Source organism: Delphinapterus leucas, chromosome 1, assembly GCF_059928025.1.
Source record: "Delphinapterus leucas isolate spDelLeu-1000000601 "Yukka" chromosome 1, BTC_Dleu_Yukka2, whole genome shotgun sequence".
In the NCBI taxonomy this organism is placed as follows: domain Eukaryota; kingdom Metazoa; phylum Chordata; class Mammalia; order Artiodactyla; family Monodontidae; genus Delphinapterus; species Delphinapterus leucas.
Genome location: NC_143129.1, coordinates 164,571,888 through 164,588,574, shown reverse-complemented (window position 1 = coordinate 164,588,574; position 16,687 = coordinate 164,571,888). Strand labels below are relative to the sequence as shown.

At 56.3% G+C, this 16,687-nt stretch overlaps 2 protein-coding genes across 19 annotated transcripts; one reads left to right on the top strand and one right to left on the bottom strand.

Annotated features, from left to right (window-relative positions):
- Positions 1–3,896: 3,896 nt before the first annotated feature.
- Positions 3,897–9,466, top strand: HPCA (hippocalcin). The gene is made up of 2 exons (XM_089896835.1): positions 3,897–4,476; positions 8,717–9,466. Exons 1-2 carry the CDS (start codon positions 4,099–4,101, stop codon positions 9,050–9,052), a joined length of 714 nt encoding a protein of 237 aa, XP_089752961.1. The 5' UTR covers positions 3,897–4,098; the 3' UTR covers positions 9,053–9,466.
- TMEM54 (transmembrane protein 54) lies at positions 9,459–16,209 on the bottom strand. 18 transcript variants are annotated; one of them, XM_089896749.1, is made up of 7 exons: positions 16,062–16,209; positions 13,939–14,007; positions 13,610–13,803; positions 11,177–11,236; positions 10,830–11,018; positions 10,566–10,731; positions 9,459–10,264 (listed from the first exon to the last, which is right to left on the bottom strand). In XM_089896749.1, exons 2-7 carry the CDS (start codon positions 13,961–13,963, stop codon positions 10,089–10,091), a joined length of 810 nt encoding a protein of 269 aa, XP_089752875.1. In that variant the 5' UTR covers positions 13,964–14,007; positions 16,062–16,209; the 3' UTR covers positions 9,459–10,088. The 18 variants fall into 18 exon arrangements, with proteins under 18 accessions (XP_089752875.1, XP_089752886.1, XP_022430830.2 ...); XM_089896760.1 differs by lacking the exon at positions 13,939–14,007; XM_022575122.3 differs by lacking the exon at positions 13,939–14,007 and having other exon boundaries at positions 9,459–10,189; positions 10,566–10,700; positions 16,062–16,208.
- Positions 16,210–16,687: the final 478 nt, after the last annotated feature.

Sequence of the window (16,687 nt, the reverse complement as noted above, 5' to 3'; positions counted from 1 at the left end):
TGGCTCCCCAGTTCCTCCAGTTGAGACTCCCCGCTTGTCCTCTAGCAGGAGAGACTAAGGCTAGATTTGGACCACCTGAGAGGCTTGGTCTGAAAACCTGGAGGTCTGAGCCCTAGGGAGTCATGAGGGTCCTAGCTGCTGCCAAGGAAGTGGGAGGAGCTGTCCAGTCAGATGACAAGTGCTATCAGCTCACCTTCAAAGTAGGTCCAGAAACCAGACCCATCTCTGCCACCCTGGTCATCTCTTATCCTGAGAGGGCCCCCTGATCCCATCCTGGACCCCACACCTCAAAGTCAGTTGAGGACAGAATATCTGAGTAAGCTTCCAGTTTGCTCAAAGCCCCAAGAGCTTCCCATCTCACCTGGAATAAAATCTAAAGTCCTTGGCATGGTCCTAAGCACTGCCACTATCCCAACCTCTGCACACTGATCTCAACTTTTCCCAAAACACTTATCTAATACACTACAGAACTGACCTGTATATTATATTCATGCCTTACTGTCCACTCCTGTAACCCCACTGCCTAGAACAGTGCTGGGCACAGAACTAATGCTTGATAAACGTTTGTGCAATGAATGGATGAGGATACATGGGTTCAAGTCCAAGCCCTCTCGCTCGCTGTCAGACATTGGAAAAATCATTTAACCCCTCTGAACCTCAGTTTTCTCATCTGTGAAGTGGGGACAATAAGGATCAACCTCCCCCCCCCCGGAAATACAGAAAGAGCAAAATTCGAGCCCAGAGGTCGGGATTGTTGCTGAGGCTGTGGGAAGGAGGATGCACCCCCCATCCTGGCAGGAGAAGCTTTGATAGAGTTCAGCGACTCTGGAAAGGGGCTGTCCTGTCTGCAGGCAGGGGGCTTACACACCTCAGAACGCCCCAGGTGGAGATGCTCCCCAGCCCTCACTTATCGCAATCCAGTACAGGCACTGGGGAGGCTGGGGAGGGAGGGAGAGGGCTTCTTGCCTGGAGTTGGGGGGAATGGGAAGAGCAATTTAGATCCACGTTAAGAGGTGGAATTCATTCTGAGAGAGGTCCTGGGCACGAGACCCGGTGTGGCGGACGGGAAAAGGGGGTGGGGCTCTCTAAGGCAGAGGCGGGGTAGGGGGCGTGTCTGCCCCCCAAGACCTCAGGGACTGGAGGAGTGGGCGCTGCCCCCTCTCTGAAGAGCTCAGTTAGTTCCGGAGTTGAGGCGCAGGTGCAGGGAGGGTACATATCGAGGCGCCCAGGATCCGATTTCCGCCCTCGTTGTGACTTGCGGCTCCAAGCCCAGGTAGGGATGGGGGAGGCAGGCGGGTGGAGCTGTCGGGGGTTGTCCCCGGCTTAGGAAAGAGGTGTCTGGGCACTGACTACCCCCACCGTCCACCGTATTCGGGCTACCTGAGTCGAGAGGTTGAGGAGATGCGGACCTCTGCCTTCCTCTCCCGGCGGGGTGCTCCCTCGGGAGGGGGGTCGGAGAGGTGAGGGCGTCCCCTTCCCTCTCCCGGGCAGGGACGGGGGCGGAGCCTAACCCTTTGCTCCATGCACTATCAGGGCTCTAGGGCAGAGGGAGGAACGGGGACCCCCCCAGAGGAGGGGCACCGGGCTAACGCTGCGGGGCGTCTCCCTCGCTGTCCCGCCCCCCGCCCCCCGCCCGCCCCTCCGGCCGCCTCTGCCGCCGCGCGCTGCAGCAGCGCCGCCTTCCCTGCGCAGTCGGTGTCTCCGCGTCGCTGGGTGAGTGGGGGCTGCTCGGCCGGGGCTAGGGGGTGCGAGGAAGGGGCATCCCGGAGGTAGGGGGCCACGTCCAGGGCTCCTCAGCCCCGCCGCTCCTGGGCCTCCCAGGAATTTTCCCTCCGGGGACTCAGGGAGTGGGGCTCCCGCCGGGAAACGCCTGGCGCTCTCCAGGGTCCTGACCGCCGAGTGGCCAGCCTGGGGAGTCGCGTTCCGGCCGCCTCCGGACGCCCCCTCCAGGAAGGGCCACGCGCTTGGCTCTCCCCGTGTGCTGAAAGGGTTGAGGCGGGGGCCAGGGCGAGATCTGGGGAGAGGACTGGAGAGGGTGTCCGAGGCGGGTTTCTCAGACCGAGCTTAGGTCCTTCCCATTTTGGGGACGTGGTCTTTGCGGAGACAGCAGAATCTATTACCGCCCTCGTTTCCAGTTCTTCCAACTGGGGGCAGGGGGACGGACTCAGAGGGTGGCAGGGGGGAGGGGGCACTAGAAGATCTCTCCTGCCCAGCGCGTCTCTCTGCCTCCGCCCAGATGACCCAGTTCCTTGGACCTTGAGGAGGGGACTAAGGGACACATTCGGCCACCCCGGATCCAGGCATTTCCTCAGTGCCCTCCCACACACTTGTTCAGTGGATCCTCAGCCTGGGGCAAAAAAGGTTGATTTAGAAAGGAAGGGAACCAACTTACAGAAACATGCATGTGACACACTGCTGAGGACACACACAGGTCCCCCAAATGGCCACACAGGTACATGCCCCTCACACTGTAATGGGTGCATACCTAGTCACACGCACATATATGCACATGCACAGATATAAATTGAAATACATGGGGAGACAAATGCAAGGCAGAAGCCAGGGACACACACATGCATACATGAGCACATGCACTTACGCTCACCCACATGTGCACAAGCACACACAAGGAATAACCCCCTCGCTCTGTCTCACGGCTGGGGGGAGATTCACCTACACACATCCCTACATCCCTGTCCAGAACCGCCTGGCTGTCTCCTTTCCAATACCTTCCCCTCAGCCCTCCACAGTCTAACCTCCTGCACTGAGGGGACCTTTCTGAACTAGATGAAAGGTAAGTGTTGGGGGAGGGTTGACTGGCTAGGGGTCTCTCTGGAAGAGGGGGCTGTCATAAGCCTGAGAAGGGCTGCAGCTCCCTCTCCTGGCACCTGGCAGCACCCCTGGGTAAAGAAAGAAAGATGGCAAAGGTGTCTGAGGGTCCCACGTGCAGCTGGCCATGTGAGAGGTGTAGGCATGGGAGCTGGCTTGTGATGGCATGTGTGAGACATGTGGGGTTGTGGGCTGGTGTGTCTCGATGCACAGGGTATGGGAGTTGTGCGTGCATGGTGCTGTGTCAGTACATGTGAGTTGTGGAACAGAGGGAATGTTGTCGTGTGTGGAGGCACGGTGACCCTGGGTGGGTGTGTGCTGGTATGTGAGTGGCATGGGATCCATGTGTGGATTTGGTGAGCTGTGTAGCGTAACATGTGTCAGTATGTATTCATTTGTTTACTGTTGGCATCTGGACACATGTAAATCTTTTAAATTTATTTAACACTTAGGTAGCACTTATATGTGCAGGCATCTTTCTAAGTGCTTCATATGTATTAACTAATTTAATCCTCACAACAATAATGAGGTAGGCACTATTACCCCCACCTTACAGATGAGGCAGAGAGAGTTTAAGGAACTTGCCCAAGGTCACATAGCTGGTAAGAAGCAGAGCTGGGATTCAAACCCATGTGATCTGGCTCTGGAGCCCAGGCTAACACCTACCTTATTCTGCCTCTTGTCAAGCACACATGGTGGGAGGGAGAACAGGTCAGTGTTTGGATTGCAGGTGTATTTTGTGTGAGCAGGTGTATGTGAGGCAGTAAGGGGGCAGGGGATAGGAGGGAGGAAGACCAGAGGGCCTTTCTGCACTTCCCTTGGCAACTCTGGGAGTTAGCCCTGTCACTTCATGGCTATGTGACCTGAAGCAGGTCACCTCACTTCCTTGAGCCTACCTTTTCATCTGTAAAATGGGCTAATTCTCAGGCTTCACTTTGTGAGGGTGAAATGGTATACCCTGGGAAGACTCAGTGGCTGGCACTGAGAAGGGCCTCAGTAAAGGTGAGCCCCCTTCTCTTCCTCTGTCTCCAGGTCTGTTCCCTGGGGAAGTAGAAGGTCTGGGGAAATGGTGTGGAGCTGACACAGTGGCAGGGTGCCTGGGTATATGTAAGCTGTGTGATCTTGGGCCAGCTCCTCTCTCTCACTGGGTCAAAAGAGAGGCTGGAGTGGCCGGTGTCTGGAGTGTTGTCAAGGGGCCAGGAGGGCCTGACCACTCCTCTTTGTCCCTTGACCCCCTCGGGGACCCAGGTGGGACTTGGCTCGGTGGCCATGGGCAAGCAGAACAGCAAGCTGCGGCCCGAGATGCTGCAGGACCTGCGGGAGAATACAGAGTTCTCAGAGCTGGAGCTGCAGGAGTGGTACAAGGGCTTCCTCAAGGACTGCCCCACGGGCATCCTCAACGTGGATGAGTTCAAGAAGATCTACGCCAACTTCTTCCCCTACGGTGACGCCTCCAAGTTCGCGGAGCATGTCTTCCGCACCTTTGACACCAACAGCGATGGCACCATCGACTTCCGGGAGTTCATCATCGCGCTGAGTGTGACCTCACGTGGCCGCCTGGAGCAGAAGCTCATGTGGGCCTTCAGCATGTACGACCTGGATGGCAACGGCTATATCAGCCGTGAGGAGATGCTGGAGATCGTGCAGGTGGGCCCCTGGGCCCCTCAGAATGGCAGGCACAGGGCCCAGCAGCTTGTACCTGCTAGCCCTCTTTACCCTCTCAACAGCCCTTGTGGGTAGGCAGTGGCAGGTGCTATTCTTACGACCCATTTAAAGAAGTCTTTAATAGGAAGTAATTTCCAATTTAAAGTTGAGAAAACTTCCACATACCCTTTACCCATCTTCACCAATGAACATTTTACCACATTTGCTTTATCATCATGTGTGTGTGTGTGTGTGTAATGTTTTGTTGTTCTGAACATGACCCTCTACCCCTGAATACATCAGGACAGATTTCCTAAGAACAAGGACATTCTCTTACATAACCCGCCCCGGATTATCAAAGTCAGGACATTTAACATAGAAACAATACTATTATCTAACTTACAGACCATATTGAGTTCTGCCAACTGTCTCAATAATGTTCTTTATAGCATTTTTTGCTCTGGTCTAGGATCACACATTGCATTTAGTCATCCTATCTCTTTAGGCCACTTTAATCTGTAACAGTTCCTCAGCCTTTCTTTGTCTTTCAAGACTTGACATTTCTGCAGAGTACAGGCCAGTTATGTTTCACTGATCCTCATTTACTCATGAGGAAACGGATGCTCAGAGAGGTAAAGACACTTGCCCGACACCACACAGCCTGTGAATGGGCCACCTGGCTCTGTCACCCACATTCCATCTGGATACCCAGCCACCTTCCAACTAATTGATTGAGAGTCCACTAAGAGCCTAGTACTGTGAGATGCTTATACCCATGAGCTCAGTGCATCCTTACAACAACCCCATAAGGCTCAGAGAGGTGAAGTGGCTTGCCCAAGGTCACACAGCATCTAAGTGGAGTCAGGTTCAACTTGGTCAACACTCAGAGCTGTCTCTTAAAAGGGGTCTGACTTCCAGTTCTGGAGTTGGCTTCAACTCCTCGGTTGCTCATCTGTAAAACAGGGATGGTGAGGCTGATCTCATAGGGGGACTTAAGGACCTGATAGGAATGTCCTTTCTTAGAACAAATTTAAGCATAGTACGTTGGCTTTATCTCAAAAACCTTCCAGAGTGCCCATCCCCTCAGCAGCATTGAGGTCCATCAGGGATCTGGTCCTATTTTACCTACCAGTTCCTTGTTCACTTTTTTCCTAAGCCTTTGTTTCTTCACCTATAAAGTGAGGGTGTTAACCCCTTCTTCTTCCAAGGCTATTGTGGGTATAAAGCAGGATAAAGACTCTAGTAGTTGGCCTGGCATATAACCGGCACTCATTAAACATTAGTGATTGTCAGTTATTATTTTCTCCTCTGCACATTCTCTGCTCCAGCAAGAATGGCCTTTTCAACATCCTCAGAATGTGCCACTTTGTACAGGCTCTTCCTCCCTTTCCTTCTGCCTCTCTGAATTCTTTCCCTTCTGGTCCCTCAGCTCTGCTGTCTGCTCCCCCTCCCAACTCATCCAGCCACTAGTGGACTCTTGACTTTGGCTTCTGGGTCTGCTCTCTCCAGCTAGAGTAGAATGGGCTGCCTTAGGATGTGGTGCTCTCCCTATGTCTATCACTAGGGAAAAGACTTAATGATTATCAATGACTCCCATGGGCCAGGCCTTAACTCTCTAGTTGATGGATAGTGGGGGATTCTGGGGGTCCTGGTGGAAGGGATGGGGTAGCCAGGGTGGTGGAAGATCACTCAGGGATTAGGCAGCAGCTGGATACCAACTAATCTGTATGGATGTTCATGTTTACCACTTAAGTGTGGTTGCCTGGTGTATACTGGTAAATGTCAGCCTTGCTGGAAGCTCCAAACCCAGGGCATTGGTCAAGCCAGTACCATTCTTTGGGCATCCTTGGGACCCCTTCCTGGCTGGCCTCTGCTATCTAAGCCCTGGGTTCCTTTACAGCAACCCAGAGGCTCCAAACGACCGGTGCAGACAGAACTCTGCAAACCCTAGTGACCGATTAATTACAAGTCGGCTCCACTGAAACAATGAGTGAGCAGTAATTCCAGACAATTAATTAGGAGGCCCAGGAGAAGGGCTGTCACAGGGGAGCAGTCACTCTCTAAGTCACTTGCTCAGTCCTTCTCAGGATGGAGCCCTGTGCCAGGTGGTGGGCACACTGGAAGGGAAGAGACCTCACCTCAGCCTCTTGGAGCTCCCACTCTGCTGGGAGAGACAATTGTGCAGGCCACACTGACCAGCTCGGTGACAGGGGTGTAAAGGTGACATCTGGGAGTCCAGGGGATTGAAGGGCAGGGAAGACCTGAGGCTGTGGTGGTTGAGTAATGGTTATACTATGATTATGTTTACTGACCACTTACTCTAGCCAGCTATACACAGTATCTCATTTAATACTCTAGACAGTCCAAATGAGGGAGATATGATTACCCCCATTTTACAGATGAGGAAACTGAGGTTAAGTACTTGTCCAAGGCTACAGAACAAGTGATTAGTGGAACCAGGCCACCTTACTTCATATACCCTGCTTTGAGGGGTCATTAGCACTCCACAAGCATCTATCCAGTGGCTAAGAGGGAGCAATTTCTAATCTGGTGTCTGCCATCAATTTCCTTTCTGAGCCTCAATTTATTATCTGGAAAATGGGGATCTCAGTACCTGCTTTTCAGGGCTATTGCAAGGGTGAGAATAATGTATGTAAAGGACCTTGCACATAGTGGGTGTCTGTAAATGGTAGTTAGTATTATTGTTCCAGGCAGAGGCTGTAAACGCTGGGAGACCTGAAAGGCACAGGGGTATTTGGTTATGGCAGAATCACCTACTAGGGGAGGCCTGATGGTGGAGAGGTCAGCAGGGACCAGAGTGTGAAATGCCTTGAATGCCAAGGGCCAAATGTTTGGACTTGATAACAGAGGGCAGTGGGAGGTGCCAGTGGCTTTTAAACAGGGGAGTCAGATTCCAGGCACTGTGCTAAATTCTGTGGATCTGGGCACTAGCTAGATGTCCATGGTCCTTATCTGTATGCTGGGGCCGAGGAGCAATCCTACAAATGCATAATTACTTCCGGAGAGTTGTCCCCAAAGGAGGCTCTGGGGCAGCATATGGGCCCTGACCCAGCCTGGATCAGAGAAGGTCTCCCTAAGAATGCGCCATGTAAGCTGAGCACCAAGGAGGAGTGGGAGGCAGCAGAAGGAGCGTGGGGCAGCATCCAGAAGGAGCTGGGTGCACGGCAGGCCCGGAGTGAGGCCTGTGTATGTTGGGAACGAGGGGGCGGCCCCTGGGCTGGGGACATGGCGGTGGAGATCTGTTTGTAAAGAGGTCTCAGAGGCAGCGTTGGGGACAGACCCTAGAGAGGCCGGAAGAGACCACTGCGGAGGCCAAAGCCGGATCTGAGGCTAGGGAAGTTTATGGGATGGGAGAAGGAAGGCTTCTTGGAGGAGGTGTCGGTAGCAAAAAGCTGGCAGACTGAGGCGACGGGTCTGGTCCTTGAGCTCCGGGGCGCCGGAACCCAGCCCACAGGCCAAGTCCTTTGTGCTCTGTGTACGCTTAGCGCAAAAACCCTCCTTCGAGTCGCCTCCGAAGCTCCTGCATCTGGCAGCAGCCGTCCTCGGCCCAGCACAGCCGAGGCTGTCCCCGCCCCGGGCAGGTACTCACGTGTGTTTATTTGCATAATATCCCCCGCCCCCTGTGGACCCAGCTGCCTCCGTCCCTCCCGCTCTCAGGGCAGCTCTACGCCCCCCTGCCGGCCACAGTAGCATCGCAGCCCAGTGTCATCCCCTTCGCCCAGCGCCCCCTGTCGGCCATCGAGGGCGGGCCGCCCGGAGCCCCGAAGTTTCTGAGAAGCAGCTCTTTCAACCTGGGACTTAACTGGGAACCTGGGGCGTCCGGCACAAGCTCCTTGGCCGGGCGTTTCAGGCCCTTCTCCATCTGGGCCCCGATGTCCTCCAACATCTCTTCTGACCCCCTGCATTCAGCCATCCCTAAGTTCTCGGCGTCCACTCAGGGCTGCCCGCTCTGGGGCCTTTGTACATGCAGATCCTTCTGCCTGCAATTCCTTTCCCACCGAGCGCTCCAAGGGAACTTGTTCAGGGCACTCTCCAATAGCCCCCTCTTCTGGAAACCTTCTCAGTCTCAGAACTTCCCAGTTCCCCCATTCCTCCGTCACCCCCTCTCCGCCTCACCTTGGCGGGAGCGGCGATCGTCAGCGCACCTGGGGGCGTTTTTGGAAAGTTGGGGGTGGAGGGATCAGGCAGGCTCCCCCTCACTTCCTCCCCACCCGCCCCCCAGGCCATTTACAAGATGGTTTCGTCCGTGATGAAGATGCCGGAGGACGAGTCGACCCCGGAAAAGAGGACTGAGAAGATCTTCCGCCAAATGGACACAAACAACGACGGTGAGGAGGCAGGGGCGGGGCGGGGCGGGGCGGGGCGGGAGCTACTCCCCCTCTCTCTCTCGCGGCTCGGTTCTGCAGCCCCCTCGCTTTGCTGCTGTCTTCTCCTCCGTCACTGTTCCCCTCACCCCGCAGGCAAGCTGTCCTTGGAGGAGTTCATCCGCGGGGCCAAAAGCGACCCGTCCATCGTGCGTCTGCTGCAGTGCGACCCCAGCAGCGCCTCCCAGTTCTGAGCGAGGAGCCAGGTTTCCCCTCCCTGCCTTCACTGGCCCTCTCCCAGCTCTAAGCTTCCTCGCCCTTGTGTCTGTCCAGGCTGGGGGTCAGATTGCCACCCCCAGGGTCTGCACTCTGAGGGGCCTATGGAGAAAGGAACCCTGCAGCCCCTCCCCAAGGCCCAAGCCAGCAAGTCGTTAGCACCCCCCCATCCGGGAGGCAATATCTCCCTTCGGCAATGATAAAGACACAGGCTCTGGCTTGGTCTGCCTCTCAGTCAGCCCTCCCTTACCTAGCTATCAGAACGTCAGCCATTCCCCCTCCCCCACCCCCGCACACACCCAGCCACGAGGCCAGACTTCCCTCCGCCAACCACGGGGCAAGCTTCCCTGCCTCCACCCCAACCCTTGTAGATCTCAGCCTTGGTGGAGTTGGGAATCATGCCTGTCTTTTTATTTGGAGCGGAGAGAAGGATTCCAGAGGTTTGGGGGCTTGAGGAGAAACCTTCCTTGAGCCATCCTTCCCTGCAGGAGGGCCTCAACCTTGCCTGTTCCTGCCCTTGTTGGCCCAGAGGCCATGATGCAAAAGGAAAACCTCCTGCTTCCAGCCCCGCAGCTGTGAGTCCCATGAACCCCCGCCTGCGTTTCAGCATTTTGATGAACACAGACCCACGGACCCCTCTGTGTGTCTTGTCTCTCTCAGATACACACACAGGCCCACAGACAGATGGGCAGACACACCTAGAGCGCCACCCACAGTGTCCTGTGTGGGAAAGCAGCACAGGCCCCCGGCCGAGTCCCCTCCCCCGCTGCATGCATCCACGTGGAGCATCTCTGTTCTTTTTAATATCTTCAGAATAAAGTCTCGTTTCAGTGCAGTGGGCTGGGTGGCTGGAGGAGAGGGGTGAAAGACCCACCCGGGTCCTGGAGTGGCATTGAGCCCTCTTGGCTGGCTCCAGGAATCCTGGCCTGATCACAGTGCAGACTTGGCTGGAGGGCCCCAGTGGCCACAGGGCTTGGGTGAGGCAACAGCTGTCAAAGGTTCATCAGCCCAGAGCTAGTGCAGCTCTGCAGGTCGTGGTCCTCCACAGGCTCTGGGCTCTCCCGCATCTGTGGAGATGTCAGAGGCTGCCAGGCCCACTGGGTCTGGGTCTTCTCCTTCAGGACATCCAGAAAGTGGGAGGAGTGGGGGGCTAGGGTGATCTTTGGGTGAAGGGACATCATTACTCTCCACTAAGCAAGAGTCAGGCCATACCCTTGGAGTGCCCCCAATTCCAGCCCAGATACCTCTCCCCCTCCCCAAGACTCATCCTGGGCCTTGGGAGAGCCAAGTGTCAGCTGTATGACTTAGCTGGGAGATCTGAGTTCTCTGAGCCTCCAAGTCTCTCCTTTTGGTCCTGGGGAGAACACTATTGCCCCAGGTTTCAAGGTGGGGGCCCTTTACAGAGGGGTGGGGACAGATCAGCCTGAGCTCCCCAGCAGGGGCTCCCAGGAAGTATGAAGAGTCAGGGCTTGGGGGAATGGCAGGCCTTACCATGTGATGGCTGCTTTTCCCCAACCAGGGCCTCAGTTCCAGCAACTGGTAGGTGATCTGGGCACTGCGGACAGCAAACACACTCTCTGCCATGCAGAACAGTAACGAGATGCCCCAGAGACACAGGCTGGAGCTCTGTAGGGGGACAGGGGGCAGTGATGGCTGCCTGGGGTTGGGGAGTGGAGGGCAGGACTCCAAGAACCCTTCCCACCTCTGATGAGCACCTTGCTGCCCTCCCACCCCATCCCAGGCCTAAGCACTTACGTAAATGCGAGTGGGGTCGAAGGGACAGTCGGGCGCCAGTGCCAGTAGTTCGGGGTCCCCAAAAGTACAGGCGGCCAGCAGTGCCTGGCCCCGGGTGGCAAAGGTCACAGCAATCGAGGCCAAGAGGCCGAGAGCACAGGTCAGAGAGAGAAGGGCACAGGCCACACTCGAGCTAAACACCGTCCAGCGCTGGATGGAGGAGGCCACTGGTCAGTGGACATCAGCCTCGGCCCCATGGGCAGCTCTGGCCCCCATGGGGTCAGCCTCACCCCCTCCAAGCAGGCCAGGCCTTTGGGGGTGGCTGCTGCCCCTATCCGCACAGCCCCATCCCAGGAGGTACCACATACCAGAGGGATGCTGGGGAGGTAGCGTGATAACACGATGACTGCAATGCCTGAGGTGATGACCTGTGGAGGAGGCTCAAGTCAGCTCTGACCCCCTACTGGAGGAGAGTGGGCAGGGGCTCAGGGCCACTCTCCAGCAAAGATTCCACCAACACCAACTCTAGCCCTCCAAACCCACACCCCCTGCTTAGCTTTGGTTTCATTACCTCCATCTGCATGGGGACACTGCCTCTTCATGGTCCAGCCCTGAAGTGACGTTTCTAAAACACAGTCACTCCCTGCCTACAACCTTCCATGACTCCCCACTGCCTACAGCTGCATTTCTCAAGCAGGGACCTGTGTATCCCAGGGCCACAGAGCCATGTCACAGGATATATATGACATGTTTCCCTGGAGTGGAAAAGATTTTGGAAGAAACTCAGTAACTCAACTGGCAAGGAACTAAAAACAAAATTGTTACTTTAAAATAAACCAGGATACTTGATGGAGTAGAATTCAAAATCCCTAGGAGTATTTTTAACTATTGCAGGCTCTCAGTGACCTGGCCCCTATCCTATCAGTTTCTCAACTCCACCCTGGGCCAGGCTCTTTCCTCATCGCCCTGGATATGGACACCCACACAGAGCCTGGGCTTGATGCCGCCTACACAGCGCCTTCTCAGGAAGGCCTTTCCTGTTCCTCTTTACCTGCGTGGGTTCTCCCTCCTGCAGGCCCCCCAACCACCCCCAGCCCCAAGAGGTGGGCCCACCTCACTGTTAAGCCCACCAGCTGCCCTCTGGATCTTCTGGGTTCCACTCAGGTGGGCTCCCTCCTTCAGTTCCCTCACTTTACCAGGCACGGGCTGGACCCGCGGGAGGCAGGTGAGATGATAGAGGGCCCAGCAATGTCTGTAATTCACTGTGCAGCCACTAGTTAAGTGCCTCAAACTCTCTGGGCTAAGCCCGCTCAGCAGGAATGAGCTCAGGGAAAGGACACTGGCTTTGGTGTCAGCCACAGATTGTTTCACATCCAGGTTGGCTTCTTTGTATCAGCAAGAGGTTGGGTGAATCCCTGAGTCAGTTTCCCCCTCTGTAAAGTGGGGAAAATCATGGTCCCGTGTTGCAGGGAGCTGTGGGGATTAACTGAGGAAATAAGAGCACAGCTGAAGTGGTCCAGCCCAGAGCCCATCCGTGGTGGACCTCCTAACCCCGAGCTCACTGCCTTGCCTGCCTTCCTCACAAGGTTGGTGAGACGAATAAACAACAATAATAGTAACCCCAAGGGACACTGCACATATCTGTACAGCCTAGCTCTGTCCCACTGACTGAGGCTCTCCTACTTGCCGGGGCCCGTGATCCTTGCTTTAGGGCCAGCAGGCTGTCTGAGCTTCATTTTGCAGGGGAGGGAACAGGCTTAGAGAGAGAAAGAAATCCCTCAGCCAGGAGGTGGCAGGGATGGAACTCAGACACTGATGTGCAGATGTTCCCCAAAGGCTGTAGCCACCTCTTCTGACAGTTGGGAAAGGGCTTTACGAACTTGAGAATACCAGGCCCCTTCATTCATGTATTCATCAAACAGGTACTGACATCCAGCCATAACCATGTCTACCATTTATTGAGCACTTATAGTCCGGGCCTAATGCTAAACTCCTGCCAAATTGTTTTTTTTTTTTTGTGGTACGCGGGCCTCTCACTGTTGTGGCCTCTCCCACTGCGGAGCACAGGCTCCGGACGCGGAGGCTCAGCGGCCACGGCTCACAGGCGCAGCCACTCCGTGGCATGTGGGATCTTCCCAGACCGGGGCACGAACTCGTGTCCCCTGCATCGGCAGGCGGACTCTCAACCACTGCGCCACCAGGGAAGCCCCCAAATTGGTTTTTTCAGTGTCTCCAGAGCAGACTTTATCCATTCCCACCTCCATACCTTTGCATTTGCCATTCTCCGTACTTGAAAGCATCCCAGCTTCCTCTCCTACCAGCTGGCCCCAGCAGGCTTCATACCCAGGTTATGGTAATTGCAGCCTATCTTTGAACTCCTATTCATCCATCAATACCCACCTCTGGGGCCTCCACCTCTGTGAACCCTCCCAAGCTGAGCTGATGATCCTTCCTTCTGGCCGACAGTGCCTCGACTATTTCCCCATTGTAATGATAATCCAAGCTCACAGTAGTGAGTTAGCCACGTGCTGGGCGCTGTGCTCAGCACTTTATGTGGATGATCTCACTCAGTACTCACCAGGATCTTCTCAGTTGGACACTGTTACCGTCCCCATTTTATAGATGAGGAAGCTGAGGCAAAGAGAGGTTGGGTGACTGGTGCCGTTGGTAAGTGGCAGAACAGGGGTTAGTACTTGGGGCTCTCTGCCTGCCCACCCCAGGCTGTGGGTGGGGACTCATCGAAGACCCTTCCAGCCCCCTCCAGCCCCCTCCTGCCAGCCACCCTCCCAGCCTGGCCATACCACGATGGCAGAAGTGACAGAGAGGATGTTGACCACACAGTACTGCAGAGCCACAGCATCGTTGGGGGCTGCCACATAGCGCAGCACCGTGCCATGGAGGAGAGCAGCTGCGATGAAGCTCACGTGGCCCAGCACCACCAGCACCAGCCCCGTCTTCATCAGCACCTTCCGGAAGTCACCCACACTCAGGCCACCTGTGAGGGACAGCCATGTCAGGGCCATGGGTAGGGCTTATCCTGCTGGGCAGAGGAGAAAACTGAGGCCCCTGCAGGAGTGATGGACATTGGGTTCTAAATCTATTTCTGGATAACTCAAGGCCAGTAACTTGCCTTCTCTGTGCCTCAGTTTCCTCATCAGGAAAAGGGGTTCACAGTGCTTTCATGAGAGTCCTTGGATCTCTAAGGTTGGAAAAGCATACAGGTGGTACTTAATAAAGGGTAGTAGTCCTTGTTAGTGGTCAAGGTCATGCGTGGCACAGTTAGGATTTGAACCCAGGTCTCTAGCTCTAGACCCATGATCCTTCCACTAAGCTTTGCATCCACTGATTTTTTTCATCCATACATTTGTTACATCAATGTTCACTGAGTGCCTGCTCCATGCCAGGCCCTGAGGTACCACAGAGAGCTTGATGGGCACTGCCCAGGCCCCAAGGAGCCCCTAGTTCACTGGGCAGGGATCAGGTTCTATTTAGGATTCAGTTTGGTGTAAAGGGCCTGGCACACAGTAGATACTCAACTCACAATTGCTGAACTGACTCCAGCAAAATACTCAAACTTCTGAGTCCTCATTTCCCCATCTGTAAAATGGGAAGAATAACCCTTGTTTCCCAGTGGGGAAGGAGGGTCCCATGAGGACATGGATGGGAAAGTGGGGCATACCCGGGGGGTGCTGGGAAAAGTGAGCTCTTGGTGCAGGGCCACTAGGCAGGGACACGGCAAGGTGCGGGAGGCTGAGGTCAAAAGAACATCAGGGACTCATATGCAAATCCTCTCCGAGTGTCCAAGTGGCTACTCGGCCCCTATCTGCACACCCCCAGGATCAGGAGCCCTCCTTCCAGCTGTTCCAGATCTGCTCTTTGGAATGTCCCCTTTGGGTCCTGGCTCTGCACCATGCTGGCCCCTTAGGCCCACCAGCCCCCTCACTCTAGCCAGCTCTGTGAGACTGGAAGACTGGCCTGGCGCCTAGAACTAAACAGCCCCCCCTTCTTCCTTTAGCTGCTCCTTGTGGGACCTGTGAGTCCCTTCCTAGACCTCAGTGTCCCCATCTGTGGCAGCAAGGATTGGGTCATATTTCATATATGGGAGTTCTGCAGCCAGAGAGAAAGAGAGAGAGAAAGGAAGGAATCCCTAGACTGGATGTCCCTGGGGGCGCTGCGCCCAGAGGAAGCCCCCGGGAGCAGAGAGGGCTGGGGCTACTCAGTCGCACAGACCCTCTGTGCGACTTTGCACCAGCCTCTCTCCTTTTTGGGCCCCGGCTTCCCCATATGTAAAATGGGAAGGGGTTGGTCTAGCCGGTCTCTGAGATCCTCGGAGCCTTCAGGAGCCTCTGGAGCTGTACCAGATGGAGGAGAAGCAGAGGGCAGACAATGGGCTGGACAGGCACCGTGGGACTGGATGGCATCATGATTAACAGCTGGCCAAACAGGAAGGGGCATGGCAGCTTTGTCCCACGGGCCTGACCCACTTCACCCCATCCACCCACCTACCTGGCCACCCAGACACCACTCGGCTCAGGGCTGGGCTCATGAACAACAGCCTCCCAGGACCAAGACTTTGGTCAAACTGGAGGTACAGTGGCAGCGTGGGGCTGTGCCTGGAGCACTGGACAGAGTCTCAGGGCAGTCCCTGGCTCAGGATGGTTCTAGGCCGTGGTGCTCCCTCGCCACTTTACAGATGAGGAAACCGAGGCTCACAAGTTCTCTTGGCTAGAGGGTAGGGACTCCCCAGGTCTGTCTGATGCCCAAGAGCAGCATCATTGCGTCCAGGGAGTGAGAGGAGGGGACACATCAGTCCCACTCCTCTGTCTGGATCATGTTTGCCAGTGGCCCTTCTCATCTGGCCCGGTTTGGGGGAGTGGAGGGTATGGGAGCCGGAGCCCTTTGGGAGGCTGAGGAAGCCGAGGGCAGGCAGCCTCTGGTTCAGAATGCCCTCCCTGTGCTCTCCCTTCTGCGGGCTGTGGAGGTTGGCTGCTCTCCTCCCACCTGGGGGTCCCTCCTCCGCAAGAAAGGAGAGTGGGGGCGGGCGAGAGGCCGTGGTGCTACCCCACATCGGAAGATACCAGAAGCCCTCCTCTCGCCAGCTCAGTGCTGAGGAAACTGAGGCCCAGAGCAGAAAGTGACCTGCAGAGAAGGCGACCTGGACCCCGGGGTTCCGGGCGCCCACGACAGTGCTCCGCCCCTGCCAGAGGATCTGGGGCGGGTTCAGGCCTCCCGGGCCGTCCCCCCGCGGCTCACCCAGGCGCAGACACATCTCGGCTCCCGAGCGGACTCTCCGCGGCGGCTTCAGCGGGGCTGCAGACGCTGCGGGCGGCCGGTCGGCCCCACTCCCATACTGGTCCGCAGCCGCCGAGCGCCCAGCAGAGCCCGCGCCGCGCCCACTTCCCGCCTCGAGCCCGGAGCGCCCGGCCGGCCTCCCTTCCCGTCACCCCCTGGGCGGCCCGGCCCCGGGAGGGCCCCGGCGGCTCGTTTGCATCCCGGGCCGGTCCGACCGGCTGGGCAGCCCTTCCTGGCCCGCCCGGCTGAGTCACAGCGCTGGCCTCACCCACCCGCCTCGATGCCGGCCGGCACCCGGCCAGCAACTCCCCGCAGCCCACCCCGCTCCAGTGATGCCCATTTTACATATAGAAACTGAGGCCTAGAGGAGCTGCGATCTTCCGGGCTAGGGAGTGAGACGGGGGCCTGATGCGTGGTTGTCACGACCTGGTGGGCAGCTGGACAGGAAAGCCCCGGGGTGAGGGCTGGGAATCCACTTCTTTCTAGAGAATGGGGAAGTGCAACAGTGGGTGGTGAAAGAGCACTACCTAGGGAGCCAGGCTCTGTCCTTGACCTGCGCCGTGACCTCAGGTTTCCTCCCTGCAGTG